The sequence below is a fragment of the Triturus cristatus genome, chromosome 4_1 (genome assembly GCF_964204655.1).
Source record: "Triturus cristatus chromosome 4_1, aTriCri1.1, whole genome shotgun sequence".
Lineage (NCBI taxonomy): Eukaryota > Metazoa > Chordata > Amphibia > Caudata > Salamandridae > Triturus > Triturus cristatus.
The window spans coordinates 1,013,842,472-1,013,860,479 of NC_140585.1; the positions used below are offsets into that span (position 1 = coordinate 1,013,842,472).

Here is an 18,008-nt window from a genome sequence, read left to right on the forward strand (position 1 = left end):
CACATTTTTTCCAGTGACAATTGACCCTTTTTTTGCTCAGCCGGCACGTTGGTGCACCTAGCAAATCTATACATTTTTGAAAACTGGACACTCAGGGAAATCCAGGATGGGCTGATGTCTGTGGCTCTTATCATGTTCTGTTATCCAGAATCCCTTGCAAACTTCAAACTTTGTTTAAAACATTTTACTCACATTTCTGTGATGGAAAGGTCTGGAGTCTATGGGGAGCCACAAATGTCCACCCACCCAGCATTTCCCGAAGTCTCCCGATAAAAATGGTACCTCGCTTGATCCTGATTTTTAAACCTTTTGGAAGTTTGAGCAAGTCTACTCAGTATCCAACAGAGGCACACATTGCAGATGGAGGCTGTTCTAGTGTAGCTCCAAAAGCAGAAGGAGAAATTGACAAATGCATTATTTCTAGATAGGCTTGGACTAATACTCAAGTCAGAATCTTTCATCTTAAAAGTATTGAAAGTGAAGGCAGAATAGAAACGTACGTTTTGATGTAGATGTAGGGGCTGGAACAGTGGCGTAGAAATTTGAATGCTGATGGACTGGAGTAACTGGATGGTGATTTCGCACATAGTAGCAGGACAGGCATACAAAAGACTGATTCATGTGGAGGAATCAGAATTACAGAACTTAACGTCTCTGAGAAGTAAGCCTCAACTTTTGAGCGCGATGAGCAACAATTTCAAGCTTGCTTATATAGCATCTAGCAACAAATATAGACTGTAGAGGGATTGCTTGTGAACAATCAGTACAGTGTTTGTCCCATCTAGAGAATGCCCCGTCTGCCAAGATGATATGATGGACGTTGTGAGAAATTGGGCTGTTGGTTTTCTGGGATGAGCACCCTGGTCAAGCAACAGCCACAGTCCTTGTAAGAAAGAACCACAAAAAGTCTCTAAAGTAACCTGTGCTTAAACCTCTGTTAGCTTGTTACCAGAGCAGTCAGCCTTATATTAGAGGCAATATGTAAAGTATTTATGCAGCACACAAACAGTAATAATGTGAAATCTCTGTAAAGATACGGGGCCCCCTGCTACTAATGTGAAGTTCACCTTGGCAGGGAAATACATACTGTAAAATTCCTTGGGCAACTTCAAACGGTATTTAAATACAACTGATCGAGGTGATTATAAGAGAAGAAAACTGACGCTTTAAATTAGAAAAATACAAATATATATTTTATTAAATAATATCTCTGAATATTGTTCGTTATATGCAATTTCAGGACAGAGAAGTCCCAATTATACAGCTACATACACACTACATTCAACCACCTATCCATACATACATATCATCAAACTGATTGAATTGTTCATAATAACCAATGATTTAAATATTTCTGATATACATTAGATTCATACAAAGGAAAAATACAATTTCCAGTTATGACAACATGATAATAAGATTATTTGATAACACAACAGATGGGCAAAAACACAGATACGAGATGTGGCAAATGTTGATCTCAATAATGTGAAATCTCTACACAAGAAAAATTGCACACCAATTTAGAAAAACCAAGTACATTTTACTAAGGGTATTTGACACCAAAATAACAAACATTCAATCAGTAGAACCAGAGTTATGAATTTTTTAGAGTATTAAAATAGCAACAAGAAGATGAACGCGCCAACCGCAGACATCTATCTAGTCGTGTGAGATCGGGACAAAGTTGAAAGTTATGGCTTACCAGGATGGGGCGTGGTTTGGATACACAAAGTGGATTAGGCCAGTCTCTGCTTACCTTTAGACTTAAAAAAAAGTTTAGAAGAAAAATGTCTGAGGAGGTAAAATCCAGCGGGGCAAAGGAGCCTGCGGTTTCTGAAGAGGAGGCGTTAGCATTGAGGGGCCGCTGGATGAAGTTGTGGTGAAGATTTCTAGGTCCGCACTTAGTTTTTTTTCTTTAGAAGTCGACAATCTGCAGTGGGCTGAAGCTGCTGGCTGTATCCAATGTGGGCTCCACAAGGCTGGGCACCCCTTCTGCAAGGAGTCGCTGAACAGGCTCTGCTGCTGCGGAGGCCGTGCTGAGTCCAACAGAATTTCATTTTATTCCTGTAAGAGTTAAACTTTTTTTTGCTGATGACAGATACCGGTACCCCAATTTTGATGTCTGGCAAAATGTTGTAGCACGATGTATACTGGTTCCAGTCTTTAAAATTAGAGAGAGCTCACAGGTCTATGATCCTCGGTCAAGGGAGTAGCCAGAAAATTAAAATACCCCCACTTTCACCCATACCCTGAGCACCATCGATGAGGGAAGTGAGTCAGCCCTATCCACCCTAGATGAGGTCCCATCATCCCGCCTTTTGTACCTCTACCTCTCCATTCTTTAAGCCTTCAATACATCCATCCATCAATCTTTTCATGCTTGCATCCATCCCTCCTTTCACCCACCCAACTATGTACCATATCATTATTAGTGTTCTATCAGTCGTTCCACTCTCACTTTCAACCATTCATCCATCCTTTTACCTATCCAATCATTATTTTTCATCAATCAATTCACGCTCCTTTTACCGATCCATCCTTTCATCCGTCCATACAAACGTCCATCAATTCATCTACCCATTCATACTGCCTTTCATTGTCCCAGCCACTTTCTTTCAACCACCATGCACATGTTCTTTTACCCTTCCAATCATCCACCCGTTCATTCTTTTGACCCTTCTTTCTTGTAACAGTTACTTCCTTATTCTAATGCCCTTTCTTTCGCTTTTCCTTCCTTCCCGCCCTCTTTCTTTTTCTCTTCATTTGTTTGCAGTGATTAACATTGCATCCCTGACCTCTGTTATCATTTTCTCGCATTCTTGTGCTTTAAGGGCTTTTGTTTGCACAGATCCAGACAGGACAAAGCTCATTAATAACTATTAAGTGTCAGTACCATCCTCTCTTAGGCTGCAGAGGGGGAGGATTCACAACGCCACGATCCTGGGTGGATTCCAGATCTGCAACTCAGCACTATTTACAATCCCAGCATCATCCAAGACTCCAGCAAATTAAAGTAACACTCTGAGTTTCTTTAGCAAACGGGACCCCTCTTTGTGTTGTACAGTGAAGTATTTTCTTCAGCACTTTCTTCAGCTCTTGTGCATCACGCCAATGTGCTGGTTGTTCGGGCTGTGACATACTCTTCACAGAAGGTGGTCTCTGTGTTGGGACTGCTAGGTCTTGTGGCACTGGTGGGGTCCTTCTTCAGCTTGATAGTTTCATGGACCATCAATTACTGCTCCTTTAAATCCCTTATGTTTTTACTCATCACCACTGTTACATTTAGAAGTTGTATGCTGGTAAGATGACATAGGAAGCAAGCAGGTTCCGGTACTTTATTTAGGAACAAGTTACAGGTTTAGGAACCCCACCGGGAGCTATGAGATAACCAGCTCAGCCCCAGCCTTAGACTGAATCTTTAACTGAACGGGGAAGAACACTGATCCTAATATCATGCAGCCAACATGACTCAACATTCCACTTTTTGCTTAGTCAATTATCTAGATGAAGCCTTGTTGGTCCTGTTTAGGAGCTATAAACCCTTCCAAGAACTCTCAGCTAGAGTGTTCTTAATCACTGAATATTCGTTATTCTTTCCCAACCCAGGGGAACACCTAGAGATTAGGGTTGTTTTAGCTCTTTTATCACACCGTTTTCAGCCAGTGGGGCAGTTGACCTCTGACTTCTTCATTTAATAACCAATAGCACAAGGATATATGAACACTGGGTGGTCCCATTGATCAGTATGTGAGGGAGATGATGAACGGTGAGCAAGATTTTTGATTCCTTTAATTGTATCATTTCATTCAGATTGTGTGACCTCCAACCTCTCTATTCCTCACAGCTTTTCATGTTTTTTACGGTTATGTAGCTGGCTGTATTCTTCCTTTATATCAACAATTGCTTCTGGTTTCCATATCACCTGGAAAATAATCCTTCATCTTTTTTACCATTTTGAATGTTTGAGACTTTTTAGAAATTTGATGTTCACAAAGTCCTTTGGTTTTACTTGTAGAGTTGCTATCACCTCAGGAAGATCAAGTTTGCAGGTGGAAAACAACACTTGTGCATAGCTTTAACTAACAAAAACATGCTACATCATTAGTTTATATGTGTAGCATGGGCATGAACAGATCTCTTGAATAGGCGGAACAAGGGACACTGAAAAAGCTTTGAAGTTGAACATGGGCTCACACTTGCCCACTGCTTGGGCTGAATGAGAGTGAATGGAAGGAGATTTCACGGCCATGCCATTGATTCTGCATTAATAAAAAAGCAGAGGCTTCTTTAATCAAACTTCTTACTCCATGACAGCCTATAGATTACTCCTCTAATCAACATTTTCTTTAAAAGGAAGAGTGGATTTATTTTGAGCCCTTATTAATCTGTCAAGTACAGGTTATATGGAGAGGATATGCCTGAATACTTCTCCTAAATATTGATAGAATCGATAGGAAATATGAGCTCTTCAAAAAACTTGCCATGTCAGTGTGAGGTAGAGTGAAGATCGGTGTTCATGTGTGCATCAAAGTCATACTGCTGAGCCTAAAACTCATGCTTTGCTGCAGCTAGGCCTGGCCTCTTATCCCCAGTATCACCAACCACACCATACTACAGGGTTCTGGAGACAAGTGTAAGGCTGTATGGCAACATTAAAGGAATGGAGAAATGTCACATTTACTGCAGGGACAAGGACAGAGCCACGCTAGAGGGGAGAGAGCGCGATGGGAAATACCCAAAAGGTTCTTTAAGTCTCATTGAAAGATCACATTTATGTGCATTTTCTCCCAAAGGAGGAGTCTCAGATGGTGCAGCTACAATCGGAAAATAGAAAAATTGAATGCCGTTAGTGATGGGTTACTGTTTATCTTTGAGTTTTTTTTTAAAAATAATGTCGGTTACCTCTTTGCTTCCTTTTCCTATTGTAAAAAGTAATAAAAGGTTGTACATAAACCAGCTTTGTCTCATGGCCTTGCCAAAAAGTCTGCTGTACCTCATCAGTAACGTTTTTATTATAGTAGTAAGAAAAGTAGTTGTACTCTCTATCTTGTTATGAATGAATTATCATTGGGAGAAATTTAGAGGTGTTTGAACAAAGGAGAATACAAGCCTACTGAAGAGTAAGGGTTTCGTAGGTTACAATAATTTCCACAAACCGTGAAACAAAGTGACTTTTTCAAAATGATTATTTATATGTGTGTCTGGTTTCAGTTCCTGTTTTCTTCAGATAGCTTCTTGGTTTATTTTTCAGACATTGAATGTTGATAATTATAAGAAGACCTTTTCTACTCTGCTGTGGCTTGAGGAGATTCAAGATGAAATTGAGATCAAAGAGTTCAGCATGAGTGGTGTGATCCTGAAAAGAAACGGAAATTTCTTGGTCGTTGAAGTGCCTGGTGTGGCAGAAGGTCGGCCGTCCTTATATCAAGGTTGTTCTTCATTTTATTTTTGTCCTTTCTTGGAATTACACAATGAAAGAATAAGTAGCAGGACTAACTAAAGCTTAGGCGTATGTCTAATAGCCAAAAAAGCATTGACTGTAACTTTAATAGTCTGGATTCTTTTGCCGTTCTTAGATACATGTACTGTGCAATCCTAGTCATTCCTTTAATAAATACTCTTTTTCCACTGCACATCTGGATATGAAACAATTGCTGGAAGATTTCCTAAAGATAACTGCTTGTACCTTTTTGATACACTTTTGGGATTTTAAAATTAATTTGAATAATGTATATAGTGGGGAATGGCAAACATGTTTTTCAGGAGAAAGTTCTTCCAACAATGTTGGGAATTAAATTGCTTACAGTATTAAAATTGCAGAACCATCCAGTCCTTTTAGTTTAACATTTTTGAAGAAAACTGAAAGAGACTCCCCTGCCTAAAGCAGGAGTGATGTTGCTTCTTTTCTCCTCAGAAGAAGAATAAGGTATTTATCATGCAACACTTTTTCCTTCATTTCTTTTTCATTCTGTCTCCTATCCTATTTATCGACCTCCCAGCACAGTGCATTTTCCCCAATCATGTGTACAAAGAGCCCTTGAAGCACTCCACTGGTACACCTGTTAGTGCTATAATATTGGGTATGGGTTAGACTGTGGGTTTTCCCCACTAGTACCCTAAAACTTACCTGAGGCTCTGTTCCCACCTCAACATCATGGCAGTAAGGGACTCGGTACCCCGCTCCAGTTGGTACCTGGGTCAAGGGCAATCTGAGATAGGTTTCCGCTTTTTCCTCAGCAGTTCTATTCCCTCTCTGTCTGTTTCTTTGGCTCACCCCTCCTGTCTATATGATTTGGTTTTCTGCCATTTGTCTCCATTCTTTTTTGTCTGCTCTACTCCTGTCACCTTCTCTTCACTCTTCCTCGAATCTCTTCTCGCCTTTTCAGTCTTCCTCCCTGCTCTTCCATTTTGCCTCTCCGCTACTCCAATGTTCTGTATGCTTCCCTCTTCACTCCTTCAATGCTTTCCTATCCCACCACCTCATGACATCTCCTTTCCTCACCTCCTATATTCTCCATGCTGTCCGCTTTCCACTACTTACTTCTCCACACCTGCAGTGATGTGCACTTTAATTTTCAGTGAAGCAACACTGTAATTCAACTGATATTCAAATCCTGTTACCTAAGCTGACTTTGCAATGTTGGAAACATTGTTCCACTGGAACTATGGTTATTGAGAGCATTCTTAAAATAATGGCATAGGGGATGACTGTCCAGTGTAGCAGAAGAAATGCTTCTGGCAGAACCCATGTGTGCTTCCTGCTGGGCCATTATCTGTAACTAGGCAAAATAGGCAAATATCTTGGTGCCTGCTGTGAAAATACCCCAAAGAAATGTTTTTCTCCTTAGATTTGCACTTAAGCCATGCACAAAATAGATGTATTAAGCCAGAGAGCCTAAGAAACAAATCAAACATAAATATTTAATACATTTGTCATTGTGATTTCAAAGTGATATCATTTTTCTATGTGGATAGTCGCTTACTTTTTTTATTCAGAGACCAATGTAATGCTTTGTTTTGTCTTATGTAGGTGACCGTGTGATATTAAGACATCAGGACTTCTCTGAAACTGTAGTTGAATACGTCTGTTTTGTAAGTGAGGTAAGTAGCTGTTCTTGAAAAGAAATTAATTCCTCAGTGACAGAAGTTGGTATATGTGTTTAAGCAGTTTTGATAGGTTCCCTAACAGTCATTCAGAAGCACTTGCCCACACATACCTTCCTCAGCCTGCTTTGTGATCCAAGGTGGTGTCAGAAATGTGGAATCTAATTTAATTTTGTTGCACTGGAAATTGCAAATTATGCCCTCTGTTCATTCAATAAAAATGTTGCCCATCCCATGTCTTTCCTCTCTGAGGTGTTGCATAGTTCCTAAAAGTACATTGAATCTGCATGTTTGTTGGACAGCATAAACTAAGGGATTGGTGTCCAGAATGTTTCCGGACATCCCCACAGGATATGTCAGCCTATTGACCAGCTAGCTCACAGTGCCACCATAAGCCCCCGAACCTTACCAAGAAGCGAATAGTTTCTGGCAACCATTGAACAGGACAACCATTGACCCGTATGGGGTCGTGGAAACAGTATAGTACTTTTCGCTCAGTCAGTCGCTCTCACTTAGTCTCAAAGAGATACATAGAACAAACGTTGACGTTTTCAATTAGAATTTATTGAACCAGCATAATTTTTTTATAAAACATTTTTGCTGTGACAATAATTATACAGAAGCAAATGTAAAAGTTTACGAGCACCAATAGAGTGAACAGAAGATAGAATTCTACCATGGTGCTAAAAGAGTGTATATATGCGGGCATATAAACATGACAGTAATCAAGCGTACTCCTACTATATGGACCCTGCCTAAGTATACCTAAATGTACCTAGCATGTATGTAGGTGTAAAGCCAAAAATCCCCTAGGAAAGAGCCAACTCCAATACCTGATGGGAGAAAATGAAGGACCCCATCTTGGTCACCCTAGAAGGGATGTCTGACTGCTGCGTGTTGAGGCTTCAGCGTATAGGGACCTCCGTGTCTTTTGTCAGCCTGGAAGCATATCCTCTAGTTACCTAGTGTAGATGCGGTTCTTTTATGCCACAAAGGTAGGCTCAGGGATCCTACAACAATCAATATGTTGTGAGTACGATTATGTAATTAATAATAAAACAGACTATGTTAATCCTGTTATGTACATCATGTGCAGGTTTTTTTTTACCAAGAATCCTCATACATAATAAATTACATGTTAGAGGCATGTGAGCTGTAGAACACATGCTTTGCATACTCCTGCCATCTAGTGTTGGGTCCGGATGTTTGCAAGTTGTTTTTCTTCGAAGAAGTCTTTCCAGTCACAAGGTTAGGTGATTTCTCCTTTCGGTGATAGAGCGCATGGGCATCAACTCTATTATTAGATTGTTTTTTTCCACCATCTGGTTCGGACGTGTATTGCTGTGCTCCGGTACGAAACCAATCTTCGACTACCCCTTTGTGTGCAATCCACTCTACCTGCGTCGGTATTGTTTTGTGCGCATATCCCACGTCTCCGCGTATCGTATCGGTTGAAGAAAATTTCTATTTTGATCGGAAGACTCGTGGAAGGACATTGGGCCTAACCGCGTCGGTCCACCTCGCAGTCGAAGGAACGGACACCATTAAAATGTTGTCATCTGTGCTATGCAAAGTATCTGTGCTCTGACTTGTACTAAGTGTGCAACTTGTGCTTATCTCCGGAGCACAACAAACAGTACTGCGACGCATGCAGATCCTTTCAGTCGAAGAAAACGCTCCATGATCGTCTTGCTCAATGTCATGAAATGCAAAGCCAGAATATCTCATACACGCCGGACATCTTCGGTGAAGGATCCGAGCAAGAAGAATTTGCTGCACAAGGGGCCGAAGAGGAGCAAAAAGAACCTGTATCTATTTCTGAATAGGACTCCGAGATGGAAGACTACATACTGCAAGGTCAACGTCCCAGTAATACCGAACACCCCTTGCCCCGAAATCCAATTCAGACCATACAAAAGGCTTCGGTTCCACTTCCGCCTTCGGGCCATGGTCGGCACCGAGAAGACGTTATTAACGCCCCGCCTCCCGGCTCAGCTTCGAAACACATCGTTAAGCCTTCCGGCTCGGGATCAAGTTGGCCATAATGAGGCACCGAACCAAAACCTTCAGGCTTGAAGCCAAAGACTGCTTTGGCAGCCAAACCCCTCTACACCGAAATGAAAAACGGCTTCGGAACCCAAATCTTCCGTGCCAAAAAGTAATTCCAACCGGCACTGAAGTCCTCAGTGCCGAAACCCAAAAATGCTCCTTCGAAGCTGCAGGGTCTGATTTTGGACGTCCTACCTCCAAAATCGGACCAAAACAAAAGGAACATTACCTTAATCCTGATACAGGACATCTTCTTACAAAATGCCTCAAAAGCACAAACCTGAGTCATACATTATACGATTCCTTTAAAGAGGAAGAATGTCGGCACTCACCCTTCTCCTCCTCCACGTTCCCCTACACATTCACCACCTTCTCCAGCATTAGAACATTTACTTATCACACCAACTAATTCTCCACCACCACAACCTGATGATGATGTTGGAGATACTCATTTACCTGTGGATCCCTGGAAAGGCTACAATACTGATTCATCTACAGACTATGACCCAGACCTTTACCCTGCAAGCCTTGCCCTCCTGACGACAATGTAGGGTATTTAGAATTATTTGCTAGAGCTGCAGAATATCACAGGCACAATTACTCAAAGAATCCCTAGAGGAAGACTCTCCCTATGCTCAAAGGCATGATGACACATGCCGATGGTATATTCAAAGACCGTGTTAGTGCTCATATTCTCACTCCCAGAATAGACAAAAAATATGAGGCTGCTCTGTCTGATCCAGTCTTTATTAAAGGGCAGTTACCACTAGACTCTCTGGTTGTCTCTAATGCCTGTAAATGGGCCAATTCATAAACCTCGGGGGATGCCCCCTCTTCCCCCTTGGACAAGGAGCCAAAATTATTCGACCCCTCTGGTAAACGAGTAGCAACCCAGGCAGCGAAACATTGGCGCATTACCAACACCCAGGCCCTATTAGCCAGGTATGATAGTGCGCATTGGCACAAAGTAGAGCAATTGCTCCAATATCTCCCAGATGAGCACAAAGCTAAAGCTCAGGATTTAGTACAGGAAGGAAAGCTCATCTCCAATTCCTCTATTAGATGTGGTTTAGATGCTGCTGACACCGCAGCTCGAGAGATTAACACTAGTGTGTTACTCAGGAGGCACGCCTGGTTAAGGATTCACTGAGGTAGCTAGATCAGTTGGAGCCGTACAGTCTCCCTCAAATCGTGGCTGCTTTTGTTGCTTCTTCTATCGTGGGGGGTCCAAGACCACATCCTCAAACAATAATGCTGCCTCGTACAAATGCAACAATCAATCTTCCGCCACAAGAGGCTTATTTAGAGGAGGAAACAGAGGGAACAATGGCAAAGGTTGGGGCAAGGGTTCCACACCACGTAATTCCCCTTCCTCTAACAAGCAGTGACTTCCCCCGATGATTTAACACCTGTTGGGGGGAGAATGGCGCCATGGATTTTCGGCCCTGCTGGCAAACCTTTTTGTTTCACTGAAAAAAAACTCTTAAAGCAGGAGTTTGTTTCAGTAAAACAAAATACAAATGGCACAGAGGGACATTCTTTATTTTTTCTGCCCGGGAACACTGCCTCACATGATGATTCTGGGTGGGGAAATCAAGTGATGGTTGCACTGCCCAAAATAGAGTGGTGCGACAGTCACACTGACCTGATGCTCCATGGCAGATAATCCGCATAGCCCCTAGCTTCCATTGGTGGAGTCTGTTGAGCCTCTTTCAACAGAAACCCTGTAGTTCCCCACAGCTAAGTGGGGCAAGGGAACCGTAAGGATGGAGTTCGGAGCCTCTGCCTTCCATTCATCTTCCGACTTCGGATGCACCATCAGGTATTTCTGTGATCTTTGATCACTGTATTGGTTTATATAGGTACCAGCAACTATTAATCACTATTTATTTTTGTATTTTCATTCGATCATTCTGTTTCACGTTCCATTTTGTGCATCTCCTTAATGCTGTTACTCGTGTACCAGAATTGATATCCTAACAATACAAATTATTCTGACCCAAACATGCCTTAACAGTCGCAAAACAGACGTCTAAATTTGGGGTTCTTTATCTGTGGTCCAAAGACCCCTGCAGGTCCGTAACTGTTTCACTAAGTTAAATAATAATAAAATCAGTACACTACATCAATAAATTATATACAAATAAATATCGCAATATGTGAGCATTTGTTTAGTGTATAATTGTTCCTGTAGTTTTGTGTATTGTTTTAAGGATACAATTATAGAAAGTGGTTAGACCGCGGACCCCCATCTTCCAATAATGACTTGTGGGGGTCACCATATTCTAGTAATGATTGAGTGGGGTCAACAGAAGTCAAAAGGTTAAGAACCACTGCTCTAGATAACAAAGCATTCCCCTTCCAGCCCATAGATCACAATTGGGTATGTGTGTGTTTAAGAGAGAGCAAGGGATATCAGTGAAATGTTTTCATTTTTCATGGAGGGCTCAAGTCTGTAAAAAACGTGTGGTCCACCTTAACCTGTGCTGCTTATTTCCTCAGTGTAATGTATGTTACAGTGCTTTCAATTTAATGAGGGTAAGTCGATATAGCGCCGCTAGTCCTAAGGCAGTAAACCTTTTTTTTAGTCTTCACAATATCCAGCAGACAGTTATTGGGTTCTGCACTGGATTCCCCATTCTGTGATCTTAGGAGGATATAATACTACTTTCTCCTTAACTCTGTAATCAATTAACAGTATCAATGCTGTAGCATTCTAGTTAATTTATATAATGAATTATTAATTGAGATGGATGGTAGCTCACTACAAATAATAAAATCACTAACCTGTTGGGTCCAGGCGAAGGTGTCAACAGGATGTCAACCCCTGGTAGTTATGACACCTAAAATAGAGGCTTAACCTGGAGAACATGTGTGTACCAATGCACTTAAAAAGTAAAAAACAAAACACAATAAAGATCCCACTCTAAATTACACAAATGTAATAAATTAAATGACAAAAAACAATGTGAATTAAAAAATATTTTAGAGAAAAAATGCCAAGAAAATATAAAGTGCCTCTAGAAGTACTGCTAGCATGTGACTTGGATCTAGGCACAAATTCAGGCAGACCGCGATGGAGCGTGTGTCGGATACACCAAGCAAACATTTCACGCCAGTGAAGTAGTCTTGTCAGTCAGATACTTTCTGTTCCTTTGCCTGGTCAAGGTTTTGTCACTCGAGCTTAGACCCCTTTTTTTTTTTTACTGCTCTGATACACCAGTTCTCCTTGACTTCTCTGCTGTGTTCATCACCATCTCATCCCCTTCACTTTCAGTGCTTCCACGAAACTGGAATACAAGGTCCCCGCTCTCCAGTGGATCAGCTTCTTCCTCACTAGACTCGCCCAGATCATCAGCCTGGATCCATACTCCTCTTCTGGTTCTAACGTGATCTGTGGAGTCGCTTAATGACCCTCACTCAGCCATATGCTCTTAATTATCTACATTGCACCATTCGCTAACATTGTTCATGCCCTCGGCATCAGTATTGTATTGTATGCTGATGATTCCCAGCTCATCCTCTATTTCTCGAAAAACACCCAGTTGAAATTAACCACCTTCATGTACAAAGTCGCCAACTGGGTAAAAGACCAGCTCTCTGAAGGTCAACTCAGACAAGATGTAGATCAGAGGGTTTCAAAAAGTGGGCCGCGCCCTCCTGGGGAGACATAGCTATGTTTCTAGGGGTAGCGCAAATGACTTTGTAAATACTTCTCAATGAAGATGGCCTGGAAGTGCAACTTTCTTTATTGAGTTTCCAAACTGTCTTTATTTGTATCCAGCCAATAAACGGCATTTAAAACTATGACAACAGTTATTCTAAGTGCTATGGTTGGGGGGGGGGAGGAGTCAAAAACATGGCTAAGTAACTATAAAGAAAAGAAAAACATTTTCTATAAGTATTTTGTTGTTTTTTCACATTCATCCAGCTGCATATAAAATAATGCACATACCGGAAACGAACAATAAATGCAAATTAAACTTATCCTTGTGTCACACAATTGAATCATGCTTGGCACAGTGTGGAATCCGCGACTTGTGTCTTTATAATGCTATGAAGTCTAGACTGTAACACAAAGAACTGTGAATCTGCAAGTCTTTAAAAACTGTATTACACACTGTGTAAGCAAGGCTGCTCGAATTATGCGGTGGGAAGGACACATTTTATAGCAGGGTTGACTAAATTATGTGGTAAAAAATCCACCATATGCTGCTTAATGCAGTACTTTTTTTGATAGCGATACTTAATTATTTTATCAATTTTACACATGCTGACCCTTTGTGGGCTAATGTCTCACCTTATTAATGCCAGATTAACACCCAAATTCTGCAATAATCAACAGAAAGGTGACTTTCAAACTTTGCAATGGGCCTTCCATTGCGCTGCAAAATGTGTTGTTACCTTTTTAGTAGCGTTGGATCTCAAGAGTGTGAGGGGTTCTCAACACCACATTTATCAGGGAGTCGTGTTATTGCTTGATATATTTGCTCTTTTATAAGTCCTACATTTAGTGTGTTTACATTCATTATTCCTAAAATGGCAATCCCAACCCCTGCACTCGATCCAGATCTTTCTGCTCCCCTAAATACTGCCATGCAGTTTTAGACAGGGGCCCGACTTGAAAACATTTTGCTCAGGGAGCTCACAGCAAAAAGGTTTGCAGATCTCTGGTGCAGATGGTACCCTTTAGGAAAGCCACCTTGCTCTGGGTTGCGGCCCACTGGACATCCAAACTAGGACAGACCGTTATTGGCAATCAAATCTACCTGATCAGCCAGATCAACTTGATTGCTTCCTTCTGCTTCCAAAACCTCAGACTTCTCAGAACAATCTTCAGATGGCTTCCGCTAAACACCCAAAGAACTATCAAATAAGCCCTCATCATCAGCAAACTGGAGTATGAGAACACACTGTAGGTAAGTGCCCCTTTTTGCATGGTTGCCCCCCACTTTTTACCTGATGTTGATGCTCTTTGACTAAGTGTGCCCTGACCTATGTTCTTTCTCTAAAACTGTGCCTTTGCATTCCCAGTTGGCACCTCTCTGCCCACATGTAAGTTCTTTGTAAAACGTACCATGGGTACGAAGGGCACTGTGACCAGGAAAGGCCTCTAAGGACTGTAGCACCTATTGTGCCACCCTTAGAGGCCCTGTACCTTAATGTTAGTGATGGAGCAGGTAGAACAAAATGTTGTATACCTCCTCTATTTTGCATGAAAAGACTAACTATATAATCTACTGATTATAATTTTACTAACGGATTGCTGTGTGAAACTAAATCAACCATTTACATACACCAATTACACGTGGGAAATTGCTATTTGCATGGCAAAATAACTCTAATAACTAAAATATGTACGCATATTAATAGTAGTACATGTGGTAATAGATATCGCATGATTTATGTTGCTTATGTGATGTTTGAGTTCCTGTTTGGATCCTAGTGGTGAGTATTATCGCTTTAAATGTCGCTATATGCTAGGAAAATACCAATATATAAAGGGAACTTATTTAAAAAGGACAAACCGATAGTGACTAGAGAGGGACAGTTGCGTCCTCCACCGAAATCACCTGCATCCTTTATGGTTGCGAAATATGGCTATCATACATGTATTTGGTTAGACAATTGGGCAAAGTATACAAAAGATGATGGAGTTTTAGCATTTCCAGAACATGGTTCATTCAATTTAGCGGTATTGAGGAATTTGAGAGAGAGATTGATGAAGCTAGAACCAAGACCTAGACCTACTCAGTTTGAAGCATTGACAGAATGGGAAGATGAGATGTATGACAGAGAACAGCAGCGGAGTGGTGGAAGGTACAGATATATGTTTGATAGACCGTGTGGACAAGAGAATCATGATGATAGAATGAGGAGATGGCGAAGTGCAAATATGACTGATGGTATGTTCCCTATGAGAAGTGCTGAAGAGACTACTAGTAGAAAATATACAGAAAAGAGAAATAATACAGGATCAGAAGGTTATAAGTATGGTGTGCGTGAGTCGGAGGATGATGTTCTTGAGGACATGTTTTATAAAAATCCACCCGTATCAATCAAATTCCACATTATTGACACCAAGTGCCCCAGTAAAAGAATCACAACAGAATATAAAATTTGAATCAATACCACATGAGGTAGGAAGAAATAATCCGTTTAGAGAAACAGAAGATATACAACCTGGTAAAATGGCAAATGAAAATTCAGCTGAATTAGCCAGAACTGCTTTAGAGTTAACTGAAAAGATTAGGGAATTGACTAAAAACATGGAAGCTGTAACTGTTCCTGTTACAATAGGACCTGTAATGCTGATTTTTGATAAACAAAAGGATAGTGAACATTGTCTGACGATTCCTTATAACAGTAATAGAGAAAATGAAATACAAAGAAGCGGTTCAAGAGATAATTCATGGGGACAAGCGGAAGGAATTTCTGAACAAAGTACTCCTAAAAATTTGACAATAAATCAGTCTAGCAAATAGAGCAATAATGACAACAGAATCAGTACCAGGGTCACCAAAAAGCTTAGAACAAACACGAAATGAAATGATTCCTGTAGGTCCTACTTCTGATGAATTAAGTGAATGGTTAAGGAGTTTACAGCAAAAAGCTCTAGTTTTTGTAGCCTGCATCTGCTATTTAAACTCTGCAGATGCAAGCGCGCTCACTTAGGAGAGATTGAGGCTTTGAAATTCCGTGTTACCATTACTAATTGCTGTCAGTTACCTTGCCTGTATTTTCTGTCCACTTATCCGCATTTAATATCTTGAAGGGAACCGATTGTCCCTTACACTGCATTTTGCACATTGCACCCTCTTTCTTTTAAATATTTGGCTTAAAATAATCGTTTTTAAAATAAAGGAACAAATATCTGCTGCTACTGACATTTTATTTGTCTTTTACTGTGCTTAGTTGGGCTCTCTTCTTTAGGCTCTTCTGCGCCGGTTGTCCCTCTTCAGTTTTGCTGAGGACACAGACCTAGCGCCATTTTTGTTAGCGCTCTAGTTTTTGTAGCCTGCATCTGCTATTTAAACTCTGCAGATGCAAGCGCGCAGCGCGCGCGCGCAGCGGGCACGCCGTTGGCGCGGCGGAGGCGCGCCAGAGGCGGGCCCGTCTGCACCCGGCCGGGCCCAGGGGCCAGACCCCTTAGTCTTTCGAAGCTCTACTCGACTGTAGAATTAATGGCACTTGACACAGGGAGTCACACCCTAGAAAGGCACATTTTAAAGAGATTACGTTGGGAAAATCTTCTACGGAAAAACAAGGCAGACCTTTTGTTGGCCTCTACGCGCCCGGGCCACGACATTGTAGTCTCGAATAAATCACCGGGACTAAAAATAATACTCTTCAACACCCGTTCACTCCAGAAACATCATCTGGAAGTTTTTTCCCTCATCCAGGAGAGTGATATAGATGTACTCGCCCTTACGGAGACCTGGCTACATGACTCCTCCATTGCCGATATAATTGCGGCACTGCCTGAGAACTTTGATGCTCTCTTGCATAATAGGACAAGGGATTTAAGAGGAGGAGGGGTGGCCCTCCTCTTCAAAAAACACCTAACGGTAACTAAGGTGTTGGCCGAAAATATCGAGGGCGCAGACTTACTGGGAATTAAGGTTACTTTTAAAAACTTGTGTGTTCTGTTAATGGTAACCTACCGCCCCCCACAGACTTCCCCTAAGTTTATTGACTTTTTTTGGGAAGTCGTTTCAGACTTATGCTCTAGGTATAAACGTTGTCTACTGGTAGGTGATTTCAATTTCCAGTGGGATAAGTCACAAAAAGTGCCCGCTGCCAGCCAGCTAGAAGCGGTATTACAATCCTTTAATCTTGTTCAATTAGTTGATAAACCTACCCATATTAAAGGCCATATTTTAGATCTCGTCTGGACCTCACAGCCACTGGCAGTTTTAACCAGTATTAGCCCCTGTGCATGGTCGGACCATTCAATAGTTAGCTGTTGAGTTCCGATCGAGAGCCCATTCCTTCAGCATCCGCAGGTATGGAAGTGGATACGAGACTGGAAAAAAATAGAGACAGCGCAGTTAATGGCACTCCTCACCTGTTCCACTTCTAACACCACTGGCGGTAGCTTAGATCAAGTCTATGATCTCTTTAAGGCCACCCTTTGTAATGCCTTTGACCAATTGGCGCCAGAGCGGAAGATCAAAGTAAGAGACAGAGGCCAGGGGGCGCCTTGGTTCAATGAAGCGCTTAGAGTGAGTAAGCAGAATCTTCGTCAGGCTGAGAAACGATGGAGAAAAAACTATGATCCTTTTCAACTTGTCTCATATAAAAAGCTATTGACCTCATATAAACAAGCGATCCTCGTAAGGAAGGCGGAGTTTTATGAGAATAGGATTTCAGAGGCTCTTAACATACAGAAGGAAACGTTTAGAATCCTGAAAGAGCTGAGCCAAAAAACGACGCGTATATCCCAAGACGCCCCCAGTGATTGTAACGCATAACCAATTGTTCTTTCTTCGTAAAGTTAAGGACATCCTCTTAGAGATCGAAGAGACTGATCTCGGTCGAAGCTCCCTGATGCCGGTTAGAGTTCAGTCACTCCCAGCTCCGCTGGGTGTTCAACTCACCCATTTCCCTTGTCTTGATGCCCTAGCCTTAAAACATTTGGTAAACAGGGTAAAATCGGGTTCTCCGGCAGACCCTTGCTCCCCGGATATCTTTCGTATGGCTATCACGGGCATGGAGAAACAGACTCGGTCTCCTAAATTCCTCGCTGGAAACGGGTTATGTACCAGCTGACCTAAATGAAGCCAGGGTTACACCTTTGTTGAAAAAGATGGGAGCGTATGTGACTGACCTGAAAAATTACAGGCCGATTT

At 41.6% G+C, this 18,008-nt stretch overlaps 1 protein-coding gene across 2 annotated transcripts in view; it reads left to right on the forward strand.

Annotated features, from left to right (window-relative positions):
* Nucleotides 1–18,008, forward strand: part of MOV10L1 (Mov10 like RNA helicase 1) — a 772,466-nt gene that overhangs the window by 156,324 nt on the left and 598,134 nt on the right. For both annotated transcript variants that reach the window (XM_085650694.1, XM_085650695.1), the window contains exons 10-11: nt 5,255–5,432; nt 7,034–7,104. In XM_085650694.1, the coding sequence (XP_085506820.1) occupies nt 5,255–5,432; nt 7,034–7,104 (249 nt within the window). The remainder of the gene's footprint in view (nt 1–5,254; nt 5,433–7,033; nt 7,105–18,008) is intronic.